Here is a 20,659-nt window from a genome sequence, read left to right as displayed (position 1 = left end):
CTTCCCCCTAGCTTCTAAACCTCAAACTTACTTTAAAAACAGTTGATTTAAAATAAAAAGTAGAGGTGCGTTTTCAGTATTATAGACTCTTCCTGAGAGAATTAAAGAGCATTTAGATCTAGAAGTCACCTGGGATGTTGCCAGCTGTGCTCTTGACATTATATGCTTTGTCACCAGTGAGTGCCTTCAGATATTTTTGCCTACCTTCTTTACCACTCTCCACACCCGAATGAATAAATGGAAAACAACAATAACAACAACAAGGCAAGGGAACTGGAGTAATATATAATATACTATTCTGTCAATAAAAGTAAGAATATTTTATCACCACTTTAAAATTGATTGCTCTTATATGTATTGATGAAGAACTTTAACTTGTTCCCTTTTAGTAGTTATTTACTGTATTCAACTGCAAATCAGATCAAATGATAAAAATTTGTAAACCAGGAAGATGTAACAAAAACAATTTTCATACAGTTTTTCCCCAAATATCTGCTTATTCATATAATAGCTGTTTATTTCCAATGGCTAAGGTAATAGCTTTCAAAAGAACCTATTAAACATATATATGTTTTCATCATAGTACTATTTCCATTCTCTTTCCCTTCTTTCTGCATAGCAAGACATAAAACTTTATTGTATGTAATAGTAACTATACGCTTTAGTTTAAATAACACGAAGTTAGAGTCTAAGAAAAAGGAGAATATTTAAATCTCTTCATTATGATGAAAGGAAAGTGCTTTACTAAGGTAATTTTTAAGACTTGTGTCTATCAAGAGCTTATAATTTAAAATTTATGCACATATAAAAGCAAATAAACACTTACAGAAGCTGTAAGTGTATGTGTTGCTTTGACCCAGTAATTCTACTTAAGTAAATTTATCCTGAAAAAAATGAGTTGTAACCAGAGGTTTATGTTCAAGGTTATTCATCTTAGCATTTAAAAACTATTAGCAAAATAAGTAGGTGTAATAAATGATCAACAATAAGGAAGTAGGTCAATAATGTTATGTCTGTTAAAATACTGTGCAGCGGGCTTCCCTGATGGCGCAGTGGTTTAGAATCTGCCTGCTAATGCAGGGGACACGGGTTCGAGCCCTGGTCTGGGAAGATCCCACATGCCACGGAGCAACTAGGCCCGTGAGCCACAACTACTGAGCCTGCGCGTCTGGAGCCTGTGCTCCGCAACAAGAGAGGCCGCGATAGTGAAGAGGCCCGCGCACCACGATGAAGAGTGGCCCCGCACTTGCCGCAACTAGAGGAAGCCCTCGCACAGAAACGAAGACCCAACACAGCCAAAAATAAATATAATAAATAAATAAATAAATAAAAGATTACTATTAAAAAAAAAATACTGTGCAGCTATTAAAGTTATTTTCAAACACTATTTAATGAAGAAAATAAGTTAAATACAAAAGTGCTTTTAAAAAAGTGCTTTGTTTTCCTACTTTAAAAAAATGGATAGATGGTCAGCTGTTTTTTTGTAGAACACCTGTAATAGACCGTCAGCTGAGAGTGACTATCAGTGTTTAACAGTTTTCCAGGAGAACAGGTTATTACTTTCCTTTACTGTCAGTCTGGGACAGTAGGGATTTCTGAAAAGTTTAAGCCGTTCGTTTTGTGCAGAAATCTTATCTGTAAGGGAATTGCTACATAGGAGCCATATATACGTAAATAAAACAAGTAGGAACATCGATCCTTTTTTAGGTGTGTTTTCTAAGCAAAGAGTGAGACTATTTATAGAGTATATTTAAGCAATGGATACAAATTCCAAAAAATGTGGCATGAATTCTGAAAACTCATGACATTAGCCATATAGAAAATTAAATGAATTTTGGGATTATGATGAAAGTGGTGATAATTATATTATAAACAAGTATATTACATAAGAATTTCTTTGCCTCCAGGTATTTCATAGTCTACAAAAGAAGGCTGTTTACTTTAAATAGCATTTTCTAAAGCATGTTCTGGGGGTTTATTCTAGTTTTTAAGTGGGAAAATAGGGTTTGTTGTTCAGTTAGACTGGGGAAATCCTGGATTAAGGGAAGTTAATCAGGTACCTTTATCAAAAGATTTCCAAGGCTTTAATTTTTTATATATATTATAAATATACAGTACAATATTTGTCCATAAAATCCTTTCTTTGAATTTTTTGGAACTAAGTCTAAGATGAGACACATGTTTGGAAATTTCTGTTTTAGGTTAAACTTTTTTTCCTATAATTCTTATATAAGTAATGACAGTACTGTGGCCGGGGGGCGGGTAGGAATGTCTTCTCCTAGTTCAAGAAACAAATAAGGTTTAAGTGATACTAGACAACTGAAGGAGATTTTGCTATTAAAGTGTTTGCAAATACATGATGAATTCCACTTTGTGTATTTTTTCTTTGTATTTGTTATAAGCATGCATTACCGTTATAATCACTGCCCTACTTTTATTATTTGAAGTTCTTCTGTTTTTTGTATCTTCTGAAACTCATTCAGGGTGGATTTTTCTTTGTGTGTTTTATAATTTTAGAATAGGAGGCCATCTTCAACAGGGCTTTATCTGTGGAAAACCTGTGTTGAGGGTACCCTCTAGAACTTTTTTGCATTTGCTTCCCCAGGGCTGTCACTAGCCTGGGAACACAGTTATCATTAATATCTCAGTTTGGAGCATCCTGGGACCATGCAGATGGCTTAAGATCAAACCTCAGATCCAAGTGTGAGTAGGCCTATTGTTATACATTCTCAGAAGAGACTTTTTACTCCCCCCAAAGTAGGGCTCAGATTGAGGCAAACTTTATTATCTCCCTGTACCAGTGGATGGATTTGTAAAATTCACTCCTTAACTGGGGATGTAGTTCTTTGAGGCTCTTGGTTTTATACAGATGTCTCAATTCTAATCCGCTATCTTATGTGGTCCCGAAGCATTGTCTCCTGTCCCTGTAGTACCTTTTAAAAATACACGCCCCTTGATTACTGAGGAGATCAGCCAAATTCTCCCACCCAGTATGAGCTTATACACTGCATTCTGGCATTTTGGTTTCCTCACTGTTTTGGGGCCCTAGGAATTTCCCCTTACATTTTTACAGGTTAGTCTATGCATTTTAAAGAATGTGTGCTTTTTTGTTGTCTACTTAGGTAATCTAGGCTTCCATATTGCCAAAAATGGAAATTTATGCATTAATTTTATAATCAAAAAATAATGCTAAATATATATAGTCCTGTTTTTTTTAAAAAAAGCATACTTTTTTTTTTAAAGCTGAGTGACTCATCAAGGGCTAGTTTTTCTTTTTTTTTTTTTTTTTATTGCTATTCTTGTCTGCTTACATTCTTTTTATTTATGTATGTATGTATGGCTGTGTTGGGTCTTCGTCTCTGTGCAAGGGCTTTCTCCAGTTGTGGCAAGCGGGGGCCACTCCTCATCGCGGTGCGCGGGCCTCCCACCATCGCAGCCTCTCGCTGCCGAGCACAGGCTCCAGACGCGCAGGCTCAGCAATTGTGGCTCACGGGCCGAGTTGCTCCGCGGCACGTGGGATCCTCCCAGACCAGGGCTCGAACCCGCGTCCCCTGCATTGGCAGGCAGACCCTCAACCACTGCGCCACCAGGGAAGCCCAAAAAAAAAAAGCATACTTTTAACATATGAAAGTGAAATGTGTAATACTAGTGTGTTTAATCAGGGAGGTAGTGCACTTTTTTTAGTTTTTTGTTCTTATTTGTACACAAACCACTTATATTTATTTGACTTATTATAGGAGAATATTTATTTGACTTAGTACAGGAGAATACTAGTCTTTTACTTTTCTTTCAGATGTAACCTTCTGTAATGGAAGATGATTGAAGATAAGGGGCCTCGTGTTGCTGACTACTTTGTTGTAGCAGGATTAACTGATGTTTCAAAGCCTCTTGAAGAAGAAATTCACTTCAATGATGCTTGTCATAAAGTAGCTAAACCAAAAGAACCTATCACAGATGTTTCAGTTATTATTAAATCTCTTGGGGAGGAAGTGCCACGGGATTACACGTGTATTGATGTTACCCCAACTGGACTGTCAGCTGATCTCAATAATGGAAGTCTTGTGGGGCCGCAGATTTTCCTTTGCTATAGAAGAGGAAGAGATAAGCCTCCACTTACAGATCTGGGGTAAGTAGTTTTTAAAAAGAATTATTGTTATTGATCCAAATAATATACCTTATAGATTTTGAAGTTAACTGTTCAATTTGTTTATTAATAGATACATGGCAGCTTTAGAAAAATAGACACGTTTATATCCAGAATCCTGTATTCTCTTCCTGTGTTCCTTATATCTTTTCAGTGTCTCTTCATTCTACAGGTTCTAGCATTTTTGTCTGAGTTTCTTTCTATTAAAAATAGGGGACGGACTTCCCTGGCGGTCCAGTGGTTAAGACTTTGCCTTCTAATGCAGGGGGTGCGGGTTCAATCCCTGGTCAGGGAGCTAAGATCCCACATGCCTCGCGGCCAAAAAACCAAAATATAAAACAGAAGCAATATTGTAACAAATTTAATAAAGACTTTAAAAATGGTCCACATCAAAAAAATCTTCAAAAAAAAAAAGATAGGGGAGATAATTTGAAAAACATTTACAGGAAAGTATCAGAAATTAATGTATTATCCTGATCATAAAATTTTTATTATTTTTTTATTTTTTATTTTTTTATTTTTTTATTATTTTTAAAGTATGAGAAAAAGATGGCTTTTAAGGATCAGTTATAATGATCATTATAGTTGGGTGCTTAAGTCTGTATGCATCAAACAAGGATCTTGGGTAAATTAGTGCTTTATTTAAGATATTGTGTTGTACTTGGGGCTCCCTTTTTATATAATAGCCTTACTGAGTTATAATTCATACCATCCAACTCACCCACTTAAATTGTACAATTCAGTTGTTTTTAGTATATTTATAGAGTTGTGAAACCATCACCACAATAAATTTTATAACATTTTATCATACCCCCAAAATAAACAATCCTGTATTCATTATAGTTTCTGTCTAATTCTCCCTAACCCCCTCAGCTGTAGACAGTCACCAGTCTACTTTCTGTCTCTGTGGATGTGCCTAATTCTGGACATTTTATATCAGTAGAATCATACTGTATATGGTTACCTTGTGGCTGGCTTCTTTCACTTAGCATAGTGTTTTCAGGGTTTATCCATGTTGTAGTATGTGTCTGTACTTTATTCCTTCATATGGCTGAATGATAGTCCATCTTATGGGTCTACCACAATTTATTTATCCATTCATCAGATGATGGACATGTGAGTTGTTTCTACTTTTTGGCTGTTGTGAGTAACGCTACCGGAAATGTTAATGTACAAGTTTTCGTATAGACATATGTTTTCATTTCCCTTATATATGTACTTAGGAGTGGAATTGCTGGGTCATATGGTAATTCTGTGTTTACCCTTTTGAGGAACTGCCAGTCTGTCTTCCAAAGTAGCTGTACCACCCTGCATTCCCATCAGCAGTGTATGAAGGTTCCAATTTCTGCCAGTCCTAGCCAACATTTTATATTATCATTTTGATTATAGCTCTCCTAGTGGGTGTGAGATGGTATCTAACTGTAGTCTTGATTTGCATTCACCTGATGGCTAATGATGTTGAGCATCTTTTCATGTGCTTATTAGCCATCTATATATCTTTGGAGAAATGTCTATTCAGAATCCTTTACCCATTTTTAAATTGGGTTGTCTTTTTATTGTTGAGCTTCGGGAGTTCTTTATATATTCTGCATGTAAGTTCCTTATCATATGAGTGGTTTACAAATATTTTTTCTTATTCTGTGGGTTGTCTTTTTATTGTTGAGCTTCGAGAGTTCTTTATATATTCTGCATGTAAGTTCCTTATCATATGAGTGGTTTACAAATATTTTTTCTTATTCTGTGGGTTGTCTTTTCACTTTCTTTATGGTATCCTTTGGAGCTGAAAAGTTTTTATTTTGATGAATTCTGATTTATGTATTTTTTTCTTTTGTTGCTTGTGTTTTGGTGTTGTATCTAAGAAGGCTTTAACTAATCCAGAGTTACGAAGATTTACATTTAAGTTTTTGTCTAAGAGTTTTATCGTTTCAGCCTTTACATTTAGGTCTTTGATCCATTTTGAGTTAATTTTTGTATATGTTGAGGAAAGAGTACAACCTTACTCTTTGGCATATGGATATCCACTTCCAGCACCATCTGTTGATGAGAATATTCTTTCCCCATTTTCAAAAATTAATTGGTGATAAATGTATGGGTTTATTTCTGGACTCTCAATTCTATTCCATTTGTCTGTATGTCTCTCCTATCCAGTACTACACAGTTTTGGTTATTGTGGCTTCGTAGTAAGTTTTTACATTAGGAAGTGTGAGTCTTCCAAGTTTGTTCTTTTTCAAAATTGTTTTGATTATTCTGGGTCCCTTGAATTTTCCTATGAATTTTAGGATCACCTTGTCAATTTCTGCAACGATTGGGTTTTTTAAAAAAAGAGGAATATATATGTAAAAGAGGAATATATAAATGTAAATATATATACACATATGTATTTATTTATGTAGAAGATTCTCCCTGAAAAACTGAAAGAAAAAGGCCAAAGGAAGGCTAGGAGTAGCTCTATTAATGTCTTCACGATAGATGAAGGGTTTATAGGGAATGAAGATTAACTTTCTTGTTTCCATGGCTCTGTTGCAAAAGGGGATAGGCTTAACTTAAAATATTCTGGTTAAAAATAAGGAAGATAACAATGTCCCTACTAACATCAGTAGAAGGGCTATAAAAGTTCCATCTCCCAATATATTAAGTCTGAAAGTGAATAGCCATGTTTACTCATGCCTAAGGGGAGATAGGATGAATTGGAAGAGCTCCTGAACATTCTTCTACTTTTAAATTCTATTACCTAATGTTTAATAAAAGTTATATTAAACTCAGTTTTTATTGTGTTAATTCATGAATTTATTACAGTAATTTTAAGTGGGTTTCAGAACAGATATAATATTGCTTCATATGAAGTTTACATATTCGGGAAAATAAGCCAGCTATTAGATCTTATTTTTAAAAGATTACGTTAAGTTGCTCCTATGATCACTGGTCACTGTCAGAATTCTAGTTTGCAGATAAAATGAAGGGAGTGTTGCAGATTCTTGTTAGGGTGTTGGAGCTGCCTAAATTAGAGATGAGGAATTTTCCAGGCATAGGAAGGATTCTCCAACAGGAAAGGACTTGAACTGGAATGAATAAATTAACCACTCTTATGGCTATTCTCATATATTTGTCATTGTGGAGGATATAACATCATTATTGCCTTTAAACTAAGCTTGTAGTTTAAACAGATAAGAAAAGTTACCCGACAATATAAAAATCAAAAATAGTGATACAAGTAATGTATACAACAGCACAATACCTGATTAAAGAAAATAGGTAGCTTATGTATCAAATGTACTTATTTTCCATATCTTTTAAGAATTTGAGGTAGTAAATAGTGGTTTGTTGTTCTGTGTGTTGTATTTTTCTTTTCTTGTTTTCAGTTGAACATCTGTGTGCCAGACATTATTTTGGAGACCCTACTTGTACTCTCATCTAATTCTGCCAAGATCCTATGAGTTAGATTTTTAGATTTTGTAGTTGAATAGTATAAGGCTCAGAGAAGTTAAGTAACTGCCTAAGATAATACAGCTGGTACCAGGTGGTAGGAGTTCGAATTCAGATATGTCTAACTTCTCTGTTACAATGCCTTTTTAAAATTTTTTACTTATTTATTTTTTAAAATTGAAGTATAGTTGATTTACAATGTTGTGTTAATTTCTGCTTTACAGCAAGGTGATTAGTTATACATATATATACATTTTTTATATTCTTTTCCATTGTGGTTTACCTCAATATTGAATATAGTTCCCTGTGCTATATACAGTAGGACCTTTTTGTTTATCCATTCTATATGTAATAGTTTGACAATGCCATTTTTTAGGATTAAGAAAAAACAAGACAGAAAAGCAAGATCAAGAGGAGGAGGAGTAAGCAATTAGGCTAACATTGGGATATACATAGCTGCTATGATTAAGCATCAAATTCACTCTAAATTTTCAAAATAGAATGTTTAAAGAAAAAAATTTTTAAGTTTGCTGACAGGTGAGACAAAAGGGAAATTAAAAATTGTATTAGAAAGAAATAATTTGACCAATTTTTGGCACTAAATTTTATTTGTATAATGGGGTTTTATAAAAGGGAATACCGATTGATGTTAGGGACATTACATTCTATAATAATTTTTATAGCAAATGAAGAAACATTTAACAGGGCTTTAATTTTTTTTTTTTTTTTTTTTTTGCTAATGCCAAAGACTTAGCATTAAAGTACAAATTAGTGAATTCTGTGAGGGAATAAACTAATATTATTCAAGCATGATGTTTTCTTTGTTTTCCCGAGTACTTTAAGTAATAGTATTTAGAAAACTTAAGGAATGGGTGCCTGGCCTGTCCTTTATTAAAAACTTATGATTTTACCATAAAGGAGAAGGGGGAAACTTTCACTTGTACTTTTTTTTTTTTTAAACATCTTTATTGAAGTATAATTGCCTTACGATGGTGTGTTAGCTTCTGCTTTATAACAAAGTGAATCAGTTATACATATACAATATGTTCCCATTTCTCTTCCCTCTTGCATCTCCCTCCCTCCCACCCTCCCCATCCCACCCCTCTAGGTGGTCACAAAGCACCGAGCTGATCTCCCTGTGCTATGCGGCTGCTTCCCACTAGTTATCTGTTTTACATTTGACAGACCTACTAGAGAATGGACTTGAGGATATGGGGAGGGGGTGGGGTGAGATGTGACAGGGTAAGAGAGTGTCATGGACATATATTCACTTGTACTTTTAATGAAAGATAGACTTAAGGTCATTTACTCTTTTGAAAGCCTTAAAACTCTCTCTTAAAGCTGAAGGAAGTATTGGAGGTAAAAATGTGCAAGCAGGTTCTCTACTGTATGGCAAGGAGCCTTTTGTAAAATTTTAACTTTGGTCAAAATACAAGGTTGCTTTTTCTAAAGATGATGCTTGGTTTTAGAGACATATGTACATACATACACCTATCTGTCCGTCTATCTATCTATCTATTAAATGGAATGCTAAAATAAGCACCTTTGCACAAAATTGCTATTCTGTGGTTTATGTCAATAAACAGAGGTTAATATGAATTTTCCTTACATTATTAATTTTTGGTAGGGAAAACAGTTACTCTTTAATTTTTAATTTAATTTAATTTATTTTTATTTTTAAAAATATTTATTTATTTGGTTGCTCTGGGTCTTAGTTGTGGCAGGCAGGCTCCTTAGTTGTGGCACTTGGGCTCCTTAGTTGCAGCTTGAGGGCTCCTTTAGTTGTGGCTCACTGGCTCTGTAGTTGCGGCATGCAAACTCTTAGTTGCGGCATGCATGTAACAGGATCCAGTTCCCTGACCAGGGATTGAACCCGGGCGCCCTGAATTGGGGGCATGGAGTCTTAACCACTGTGTCACCAGAGAAGTCCCCAGTTATTCTTAAATTTATTTGTTTATTTATTTATGGCTGTGTTGGGTCTTCGTTTCTGTGCGAGGGCTTTCTCCAGTTGCGGCAAGAGGGGGCCACTCTTCATCGCGGTGCGCGGGCCTCTCACTGTCGGCGGCCTCTCCTGTTGGGGAGCACAGGCTCCAGACACGCAGGCTCAGCAGTTGTGGCTCACGGGCCCAGCTGCTCCGCGGCATGTGGGATCCTCCCAGACCAGGGCCCGAACCCGTGTCCCCTGCATTGGCAGGCAGATCCTCAACCACTGTGCCACCAGGGAAGCCCCCCAGTTATTCTTTAATTTTATATGGGACGGTGCATTCAAACTTGCAGTACAATTGGAATATCTGCTACATTTAAGGATCAGTTTATGATTCCTGACAATATTACCTTTCGTATTTGCAGGTGCTTTGTAATTGTGTACTAATTTATTTTATTTATTTTTTAGGGTTTTATATGACTGGAAAGAAAGATTGAAACAGGGGTGTGAAGTTATCCAGAGTACTCCCTACGGACGCCCTGCAAATATTAGCGGCAGTACCTCATCACAAAGAATTTATATCACTTACCGAAGAGCCTCTGAAAACATGACTCAGAATACGTTGGCTGTTACAGACATATGTATTATTATACCCAGTAAAGGAGAAAGTCCACCACACACATTCTGCAAAGTTGACAAGAATCTCAATAACAGTATGGTAAGTGACTCTTTTGCACTGATAAAATTAACCACGGATGAAAAGAGCATAATTTAAAATAAATCTTTGGAAAACAGCATAGCACAATTACTGAATTAAAAAATAGATTTTTTAAAGATGTCAGATATTTTATTTTTAGGAAAGTAATTTAGTTGTACTTTCAAAAAGAGCTGTGCAAAAAGCTTTCTTTTTTTTTGTAATTAAATAATTTTTCCCCCTTACTGCAAAAGTGATGCATTCGCCAAGGGTAACCCCTCCACTTGTGCACTAGATCCCATATACTCACCTATTTGAGACATGGAGTCAGCAATCCTCCCTACTTTTTTTTGAATCATCAGTTTTTCATTCTCTAGTGGGTTATTTCCTCCAGCATGCAAAAGCATGTTACAATACCTCCCATCTTTACAAAGCTTCTTGATCTTTATATCCCACTCCATCTATTCCCCCATTTGATTGTTCTTTATAATAAAATGTCTCAAGAGTTGACTGTATTCTGTCTCCTTCCTCACTTTGACTCTTTCCAGTTAGGCTTTTGTCTCCATCATTCCACCAAAATTGCACTTGCTGAATCCAGTGATCAATTCATCTTAATTTTTTAGTACATTTAGACATAGATGATCACTTCTCCCTTCTTGAAACAGTGGCAGGAAGAGAAGATGCAGTCTTTATCCTCTGTGCTTTCTGGCTTTTTTCCTCCTACCTCACCAGTTATTCCCTTTCTGCCTTTGCTAATTTCTTCCCAATTCCCTAACCGCTACACAACAGAGTGCCCTAGGGTTCAGTCCTCAGACCATTTATCTTTAAATCTAAACTCACTTCGTTGATGATCTAATCATTTAAATACAGGCTATGTGTGGAAGACTTCTAAATTTCTGTGTCCCCTCTGGATCTTTCTAATTCATTATCTCTTCTTGGATATCTTATCAAATAGGTTATCTCAAATTTAACATGTCCAAAACTGAACTCCTAGTGTCCCTCTCCAAATCTACTTATCCCCATAATTTTCCTCCTCTAGTAAAAGGAAATTCCACTCTTCTAGTTACTCAGACTAAAAGTCCTTGGAGTAATCCTTAACCTTTATCTTCTACCTCTCATTCAGTTCTTCTGTAAATTCTGTTGACTTTCATTTCAAAACATATTTTGAACTTGAACACTTCTCAGCTTCTCCACATGCTGCAGCCCTGATCCAAGCCATAATCATCTCTTAACTGGATTATTGCAGTGGTCTCCTAATTCAGGAGTTAGGCAAACTTTTGAATAAAGGGCTAAACGATAAGTTAGCTTTTGCAGGTCATATGCAGGCTCTGTCACAAATTCATCCTTTGTTTTAAAAACAACCTTTTTACCAGTCTTAGCTCAGTTGTGCAAAAACAGGCCTTGGGTCAAACGCAGGCCGTAGTTTGCCAGACACCTGGTTTAGCTGGTCACTGCTTCTACTTCTTCTTCCTACAACCTATTCTTCACATAGCAGCAAGAGGGATGCTTTTAAAACAAATTAGATCATATCTCTCTTTGGTTTACAACCCTTAATGGCTCCCCATCTCACTCTTAGTAAAAGCCAGAGTCCTTCCAGTAGCCTTAAGACCATGCATGATCTGTAATTGTAATTATCTTTTTTTTTTTTAATTGCTGTTTTAAATTTTAAAAAGAAATATGTACTCAAAAAAAAAAAATTGAGAGGGGGAGGGGAGCAAATCGTAGATCTAGGAAGTAAAGAGTGAAAGTTCTTGTTCCTGCTTCCATCTTTTGTGATCCTTTGCCCGGATTAACAATTAACAATTTGGCTTGTATCCTTCCAGACCCTTTTGTTTGCACATATGTGGAGTATATATAATATGGATAAATTCATCCTTTATTTTTCAAAAGTTGGAAATTTCAATATATTCTGATATAAGCTTTTTTTAAACTATCCATCTTTATCAGTTAATATAGCTCTCTACTTAATTCTTTCAATGATTGTATAGTATTCCAGAAAATACAAATGAAGAATGATGAATACAAGTTATTTCCAGTTTTTCCCATTACTAATAATGCTGCTTTGATCAATTTTGTACCTTTTTCTTTGTATATTTATTGGAGTGTTTCTGGAAGAATAAATAATTGTAACTAGAATTGATGGGTATGGTGTACATTTTGAGAAGTGTTGACAGATTGCTCTGAAAAAGTTGTGACAGTTTATATTCCCAGCAACCGTACTCTATAAGAATGCCCTTTCCCAGGTCCTGTACCTCACCAACACTGGTTGTTATCAATCCCTTTTTACTATCTGATAAGAAGAAATCATTCTAATTTTAATTTGCATTTCTTTGATTATTGTGGAGGTTTAACATCTTTTCATATATAACAGCTTTGAATGGCTAAATATTACTACATTAAGTGGATTTGCCACAGTTTATTCCATCTTCTATTGTAAGACATTTAGATTCTAAGTTTTTTATATTACAGGCAAAGCTGTTATGACCATAGTTAGAACTACATCCTTCCTAAAATAATTTACATTTATTGAGCTCTTATGTGCTCTCTTCTTTTAAGCTTGCAAGAAGAGAAATACTGAAGCTTTAGGTAAAGCTACAAGAAAAAGAAATGGAGTGTATTGATATGTGACTGGATAAAACACAAATTTTAGGAGTCTGAAAATTTTTTTAACCCCCTCAATAAGATAGTAAAATAGATCTGTATTGTGTAGTGGTTAAGATCAGTATAGCCAAATGGTTCAGAGCACAGACTCTGGAGCCATAGTGTCTGGATATGAATCCTATCTCTGACACTTATTGGCTTTGTGACCTTGAGAAAGTAACATAACTTCTCTGTGCCTCAGTTTCACAATTGTAAAATGAGAGTGATAGTAGCATCTACCTTATAAGTTATTGTGATGGTTAAATGAATTTAGAATCATGTTCCAGTACATATAAGAAAACACTGTATATGTGTTAGCTTATTATCTATAAATATCTTTCAATTCCAAATTTTCTTTTAGAAAAATCTGCAATTTTAAGGTAGTAGCCGTATTTGTTTAAAATGTTTAAATAGGTAATTTGAAAAATGGATGTTGACGGTATCTCAGTTGTATCCTAAAAGAGTTATTTGCAGCTATGTGACCCGTACTTGTCAACAGCCATTCATATACAAAATGCCCTATTCTTTCATGCTATCCTTGCTTTTTGATTTGATGATTACATGTGACAGTGGAGAGATTATGGAGGAAGAAGATCATGATAGCAAATAAGTTTTACAGGCCTCATGTGGTACTGATAGTGATGGCAAGAAGGGTTTTTGAACTCTTCCATAATCTGATGTCCAGCTTAACCTTGTTTCAAGATTTGGTTTGGTGTTTTAGCAAGACTGTTCAGGCTCACAGATACTTGCCATTTTCCCATTGGTGAATTTTCCTTTATTTTGTAGATTTGTTGGTTTTGGATTCAAAGCAAATTGACAATGTCATTAGAACCATTTCTAGGTCTTATTAATTAATCAAAGTGTTCAAGGTAGACTTGTTGCACTGAAAACAAAACCATACACGAGCTCCTATTTTTCCTTACTCTGAAGTATTGGTCCCAGTGTTGTCAGAGAGCGTTAATTCTCTGCTGAAAGAATAAAGAGGCAGTGTAACATAGTGTGAACAGAATGGACTCCAGCTAACCTGCTGGATTTGCATTCCAGATGCATGTCTTGGACAAGTTCTTTGACTCTTTGTGCCTCAGTTTCCTCATGCATGAAACAAGGATAAAGTAGTATTTTATTTCACAGGCTTTTTGTGAAGATTAAATGTTTCATATCTGTAAAGAACTTAGGGTAGTGCCTGGTACATAGTAAGTGCTATGTAAACATTAGCTGTTATTAATTACTCCTTAGTTAACTCTGCTTATTCAGTCCCTTTTATGTGCATTTAACGACTGAGGATGAGCTTTTCTTTTTTCTTGTTTTTCAGTTTTATTGAGATATAATTGACATACAGCAAGGAAGAGTTTTTTTATTTTATTTTTGCCCAGTGTTTAAGCTCCTCTCAGTTCTCTTAAGAAACATTATAGAAATAAAAACCTCTTAAATGGTTATTTTCTTACTCTTTTTCTTTAATTTTTTAATTTAATTTTATTTATTTTTTAAAACAGCAGGTTCCTATCAGTCATCAATTTTATACACATCAGTGTATACATGTCAATCCCAATCGCCCAATTCAGCACACCACCATCCCCACCCCACCGCGACTTTCCCCCCTTGGTGTCCATACATTTGTTCTCTACATCTGTGTCTCAACTACTGCCCTGCAAACCGGTTCATCTGTACCATTTTTCTAGTTTCCACATACATGCGTTAATATACGATATTTGTTTTTCTTTTTCTGACTTACTTCACTCTGTATGACAGTCTCTAGATCCATCCACGGCTCAACAAATGACCCAATTTCGTTCCTTATTATAGCTGAGTAATATTCCATTGTATATATGTACCACATCTTCTTTATACATTCGTCTGTTGATGGGCATTTAGGTTGCTTCCATGACCTGGCTATTGTAAATAGTGCTGCAATGAACATTGGGGTGCATTTGTCTTTTTGAATTATGGTTTTCTCTGGGTATATGCCCAGTAGTGAGATTGCTGGATCATATGGTAATTCTATTTTTAGTTTTTTAAGGAACCTCCATACTGTTTTGCATAGTGGCTGTATCAGTTTACATTCCCACCAACAGTGCAGGAGGGTTCCCTTTTCTCCACACCCTCTCCAGCATTTGTTGTTTGTAGATTTTCTGATGATGCCCATTCTAACGGGTGTGAGGTGATACCTTATTGTAGTTTTGATTTGCATTTCTCTAATAATTAGTGATGTTGAGCAGCTTTTCATGTGCCTCTTGGCCATCTGTATGTCTTCTTTGGAGAAATGTCTATTTAGGTCTTCTGTCCATTTTTGGATTGGGTTTTTTGTTTCTTTAATATTGAGCTGCATGAGCTGTTTATATATTTTGGAGATTAATCCTTTGTCCGTTGATTCGTTTGCAAATATTTTCTGCCATTCTGAGGGTTGTCTTTTCGTCTTGTTTATGGTTTCCTTTGCTGTTCAAAAGCTTTTAAGTTTCATTAGGTCCCATTTGTTTATTTTTGTTTCTATTTCCATTACTCTAGGAGGTAGATCAAAAAAGATCTTGCTGTGATTTATGTCAAAGAGTGTTCTTCCTTTGTTTTCCTCTAACAATTTTATAGTGTCTGGTCTTACATTTAGGTCTCCAATCCATTTTGAGTTTATTTTTGTGTATGGTGTTAGGGAGTGTTCTAATTTCATTCTTTTACATGTAGCTGTCCAGTTTTCCCAGCACCACTTATTGAAGAGACTGTCTTTTCTCCATTGTATATCCTTGCCTCCTTTGTCATAGATTAGTTTACCATAGATGCGTGGGTTTATCTCTGGGTTTTCTATCTTGTTGCATTGATCTATGTTTCTGTTTTGTACCAGTACCATATTGTCTTGATGACTGTAGCTTTGTAGTATAGTCTGAAGTCAGGGAGTCTGATGCCTCCAGCTCCGCTTTTTTCCCTCAAGACTGCTTTGGCTATTTGGCGTGTTTTGTGTCTTCATACAAATTTTAAGATTTTTTGTTCTAGTTCCGTAAAAAATGCCATTGGTAATTTGATAGGGATTGCATTGAATCTGTAGATTGCTTTGGGTAGTAGAGTCATTTTCACAATATTGATTCTTCCAATCCAAGAACATGGTATATCTCTCCATCTGTTGGTATCATCTTTAATTCCTTTCATCAGTGTCTTATAATTTTCTGCATACAGGTCTTTTGTCTCCCTAGGTAGGTTTATTCCTAGGTATTTTATTCTTTTTGTTGCAGTGGTAAATGCGAGTGTTTCCTTAATTTCTCTTTCAGATTTTTCAACATTAGTGTATAGGAATGCAAGAGATTTCTGTGCATTAATTTTGTATCCTGCAACTTTACCAAATTCATTGATTATCTCTAGTAGTTTTCTGGTGGCATTTTTAGGATTCTCTATGTATAGTATCATGTCATCTGCAAACAGTGACAGTTTTACTTCTTCTTTTCCAATTTGTATTCCTTTTATTTCTTTTTCTTCTCTGGCTGCCATGGCTAGGACTTCCAAAACTATGTTGAATAATAGTGCTGAGAGTGGACATCCTTGTCTTGTTCCTGATCTTAGAGGAAATGCTTTCAGTTTTTCACCATTGAGAATGATGTTTGCTGTGGGTTTGTCATATATGACCTTTATTATGTTGAGGTAGGTTCCCTCTATGCCCACTTTCTGGAGAGTTCTTGTCATAAATGGGTGTTGAATTTTGTCAAAAGCTTTTTCTGCATCTATTGAGATGATCATATGGTTTTTATTCTTCAATTTGTTAATATGGTATATCACATTGATTGATTTGCGTATACTGAAGAGTCCTTGCATCCTTGGGATAAATCCCACTTGATCATGCTGTATGATCCTTTTAATGTGTTGTTGGATTCTGTTTGCTAGTATTTTGTTGAGGATTTTCGCATCTATATTCATCAGTGTTATTGGTCTGTAATTTTCTTTTTTTGTAGTATCTTTGTCTGCTTTTGGTATCAGGATGATGGTGGCCTCATAGAATGAGTTAGGGAGTGTTCCTTCCTCTGCAATTTTTTGGAAGAGTTTGAGAAGGATGGGTGTTAGCTCTTCTGTAAATGTTTGATAGAATTCACCTTTGAAGCCATGTGGTCCTGGACTTTTGTTTGTTGGAAGATTTTTAATCACAGTTTCAATTTCATTACTTGCGATTGGTCTGTACATATTCTCTATTTCTTCCTGGTTCAGTCATGGAAGGTTATACCTTTCTAAGAATTTGTCCATTTCTTCCAGGTTGTCCATTTTATTGGCACAGAGTTGCTTGTAGTAGTCTCTTAGGATGCTTTGTATTTCTGCCGTGTCTGTTGTAACTTCTCCTTTTTCATTTCTAATTTTATTGACTTGAGTCCTCTCCCTCTTTTTCTTGATGAGTCTGGCTAATGGTTTATCAATTTTGTTTATCTTCTCAAAGAGTCAGCTTTTAGTTTTATTGATCTTTGCTGCTGTTTTCGTTGTTTCTATTTCATTTATTTCTGCTCTGATCTTTATGATTTATTTCCTTCTGCTAACTTTGGGTTTTGTTTGTTCGTCTTTCTCTAGTTCCTTTAGGTGTAACGTTAGATTGTTTATTTGAGATTTTTCTTGTTTCTTGAGGTAGGCTTGTATAGCTATAAACTTCCCTCTTAGAACTGCTTTTGCTGCATCCCATAGGTTTTGGATCGTCGTGTTTTCATTGTCATTTGTCTCTAGGTATTTTTTGATTTCCTCTTTGATTTCTTCAGTGATCTCTTGGTTATTTAGTAACATATTGTTTAGTCTGCATGTGTTTGTGTTTTTCACATTTTTTCCCGGTAATTCATTTCTAATCTCATAGTGTTGTGATCAGAAAAGATGCTTGATATGATTTCGATTTTCTTAAATTTACTGAGGCTTGATTTGTGACCCTAGATGTGATCTATCCTGGAGAATGTTCTGTGCGCACTTGAGAAGAAAGTGTAATCTGCTGTTTTTGGATGGAATGTCCTATAAATATCAATTAAATCTGTCTGGTCTGTTGTGCCATTTAAAGCTTCTGTTTCCTTGTTTATTTTCATTTTGGATAATCTGTCCATTGGTGTAAGTGAGGTGTTAAAGTCCCCCACTATTATTGTGTTACTGTCGATTTCCTCTTTTATAGCTGTTACAGTTGCCTTATGTATTGAGGTGCTCCTATGTTGTGTGCATATATATTTATAATTGTTATATCTTCTCCTTGGATTGATCCCTTGATCATTATGTAGTGTCCTTCCTTGTCTCTTGTAGCATTCTTTATTTTAAAGTCTATTTTATCTGAAATGAGTATAGCTACTGCAGCTTTCTTTTGATTTCCATTTGCATGGAATATCTTTTTCCATCCCCTCACTTTCAGTCTGTATGTGTCCCTAGGTCTGAAGTGGGTCTCTTGTAGACAGCATATATACGGGTCTTGTTTTTGTATCCATTTAGCCAGTCTATGTCTTTTGGTTGGAGCATTTAATCCATTTACATTTAAGGTAATTATTGATACGTATGTTCCTATTCCCATTTTCTTAATTGTTTTGGGTTTGTTTTTGTAGGTCTTTTCCTTCTCTTGTGTTTCCTGCCTAGAGAAGTTCCTTTAGCATTTGTTGTAGAGCTGGTTTGGTGGTGCTGAATTCTCTTAGCTTTTGCTTGTCTGTAAAGGTTTTAATTTCTCTGTCAAATCTGAATGAGATCCTTGCTGGGTAGAGTAATCTTGGTTGTAGGTTTTTCCCTTTCATCACTTTAAATATGTCCTGCCACTCCCTTCTGGCTTGCAGAGTTTCTCCTGAAAGATCAGCTGTTAACCTTATGGGGATTCCCTTGTATGTTATTTGTTGTTCTTCCCTTGCTGCTTTTAATATTTTTTCTTTGTGTTTAATTTTTGATAGTTTGATTAATATATGTCTTGGTGTGTTTCTCCTTGGATTTATCCTGTATGAGACTCTCTGTGCTTCCTGGACTTGATTAGCAATTCTCATATCAGACAAAATAGACTTTAAAACAAAGACTATTGCAAGAGACAAAGAAGGATACTACATAATGATCAACGTATCATTCCAAGAAGAAGATATAACAATTGTAAATATTTATGCACCCAACATAGGAGCACCTCAATACATAAGGCAAATACTAACAGCCATAAAAGGGGAAATTGACAGTAACACAATCATAGTAGGGGTCTTGAACACCGCACTTTCACCAGTGGACAGATCCTCCAAAATGAAAATAAATAAGGAAACACAAGCTTTAAATGATACATTAAACAAGATGGACTTAATTGATATTTACGGGACATTCCATCAAGAAACAACAGAATACACTTTCTTCTCAAGTGCTCATGGAACATTCTCCAGGATAGATCATATCTTGGGTCACAAATCAAGCCTTGGTAAATTTAAGAAAATTGAAATCGTATCAAGTATCTTTTCCGACCACAATGCTATGAAACTAGATATCAATTACAGGAAAAAACCTGTAAAAAATACAAATGCATGGAGGCTAAACAATACACTACTTAATAACCAAGAGATCACTGAAGAAATCAAAGAGGAAATCAAAAAATACCTAGAAACAAATGACAATGAAAACACGACGACCCAATACCTATGGGATGCAGCAAAAGCAGTTCTAAGAGGGCAGTTTATAGCAATACAATTCTACCTTAAGAAACAAGAAACATCTCAAATAAACAACCTAACCTTACACCTAAAGCAATTAGAGAAAGAAGAACAAAAAACCCCCAAAGTTAGCAGAAGGAAAGAACTCATAAAGATCAGAAATAAATGAAAAAGAAATGAAGGAAACGATACCAAAGATCAATAAAACTAAAAGCTAGTTCTTTGAGAAGATAAACAAAATTGATAAACCATTAGCCAGACTCATCAAGAAAAAAAGGGAGAAGTCTCAAATCAATAGAATTAGAAATGAAACAGGAGAAGTAACAACTGACACTGCAGAAATCCAAAGGATCATGAGAGATTACTACAAGCAACTATATGCCAATAAAATGGACAACCTGGAAGAAATGGACAAATTCTTAGAAAAGCACAACCTTCCGAGACTGAACCAGGAAGAAATAGAAAATATGAACAGACCAGTCACAAGCACTGAAATTGAAACTGTGATTAAAAATCTTCCAACAAACAAAAGTCCAGGACCAGATGGCTTCACAGGCGAATTCTATGAAACATTTAGAGAATAGCTAACACCTATCCTTCTCAAACTCTTCCAAAATATAGCAGAGGGAGGAACACTCCCAAACTCTACTAGGCCACCATCACCCTGATACCAAAACCAGACAAAGATGTCAGAAAGAAAGAAAACTACAGGCCAATATCACTGATGAACATAGATGCGAAAATCCTCAACAAAATGCTAGCAAACAGAATCCAACAGCACATTAAAAAGATCATACACCATGATCAAGTGGGGTTTATCCCAGGAATGTAAGGATTCTTCAGTATACGCAAATCAATCAATGTGATACACCATATTAACAAGTTGAAGGAGCAAAACCATATGATCATCTCAATAGATGCAGAAAAAGCTTTTGACAAAATTCAACACCCATTTATGGTAAAAACCCTCCAGAAAGTAGGCATAGAGGGAACTTACCTCAACATAATGAAGGCCATATATGACAAACCCACAGCCAACATCATCCTCAATGGTGAAAAACTGAAAGCATTTCCTCTAAGATCAGGAACAAGACAAGGTTGCCCACTCCCACCACTATTATTCAGCATAGTTTTGGAAGTTTTAGCCACAGCAATCAGAAAAGAAAAAGAAATAAAAGGAATCCAAATTGGAAAAGAAGAAGTAAAGCTGTCACTGTTTGCAGATGACATGATACTATACATAGAGAATC

General features: G+C 35.4%; 1 protein-coding gene across 11 annotated transcripts in view; it reads left to right on the top strand.

Moving 5' to 3' along the window:
• The window catches only part of DENND4A (DENN domain containing 4A), a 134,653-nt gene that overhangs the window by 33,507 nt on the left and 80,487 nt on the right, over window positions 1-20,659 (top strand). For 9 of the 11 annotated variants that reach the window (XM_082444731.1, XM_082444725.1, XM_082444732.1 and 6 more), the window contains 2 exons: window positions 3,794-4,126; window positions 9,960-10,209. In XM_082444731.1, coding sequence (XP_082300857.1) covers window positions 3,816-4,126; window positions 9,960-10,209 — 561 coding nt within the window. In that variant the 5' untranslated portion in view covers window positions 3,794-3,815. Of the gene's footprint in view, window positions 1-177; window positions 2,704-3,793; window positions 4,127-9,959; window positions 10,210-20,659 lie in introns of all 11 variants that reach the window. The other 2 variants (XM_082444730.1, XM_082444728.1) reach the window with 1 other exon arrangement.

This window comes from Balaenoptera physalus, assembly GCF_965194825.1.
Source record: "Balaenoptera physalus genome assembly, chromosome: 2".
Taxonomy (NCBI): domain Eukaryota; kingdom Metazoa; phylum Chordata; class Mammalia; order Artiodactyla; family Balaenopteridae; genus Balaenoptera; species Balaenoptera physalus.
The sequence above is the reverse complement of the archived record's forward strand: the minus strand, read 5'-3'. Positions and strand labels throughout refer to the sequence as shown.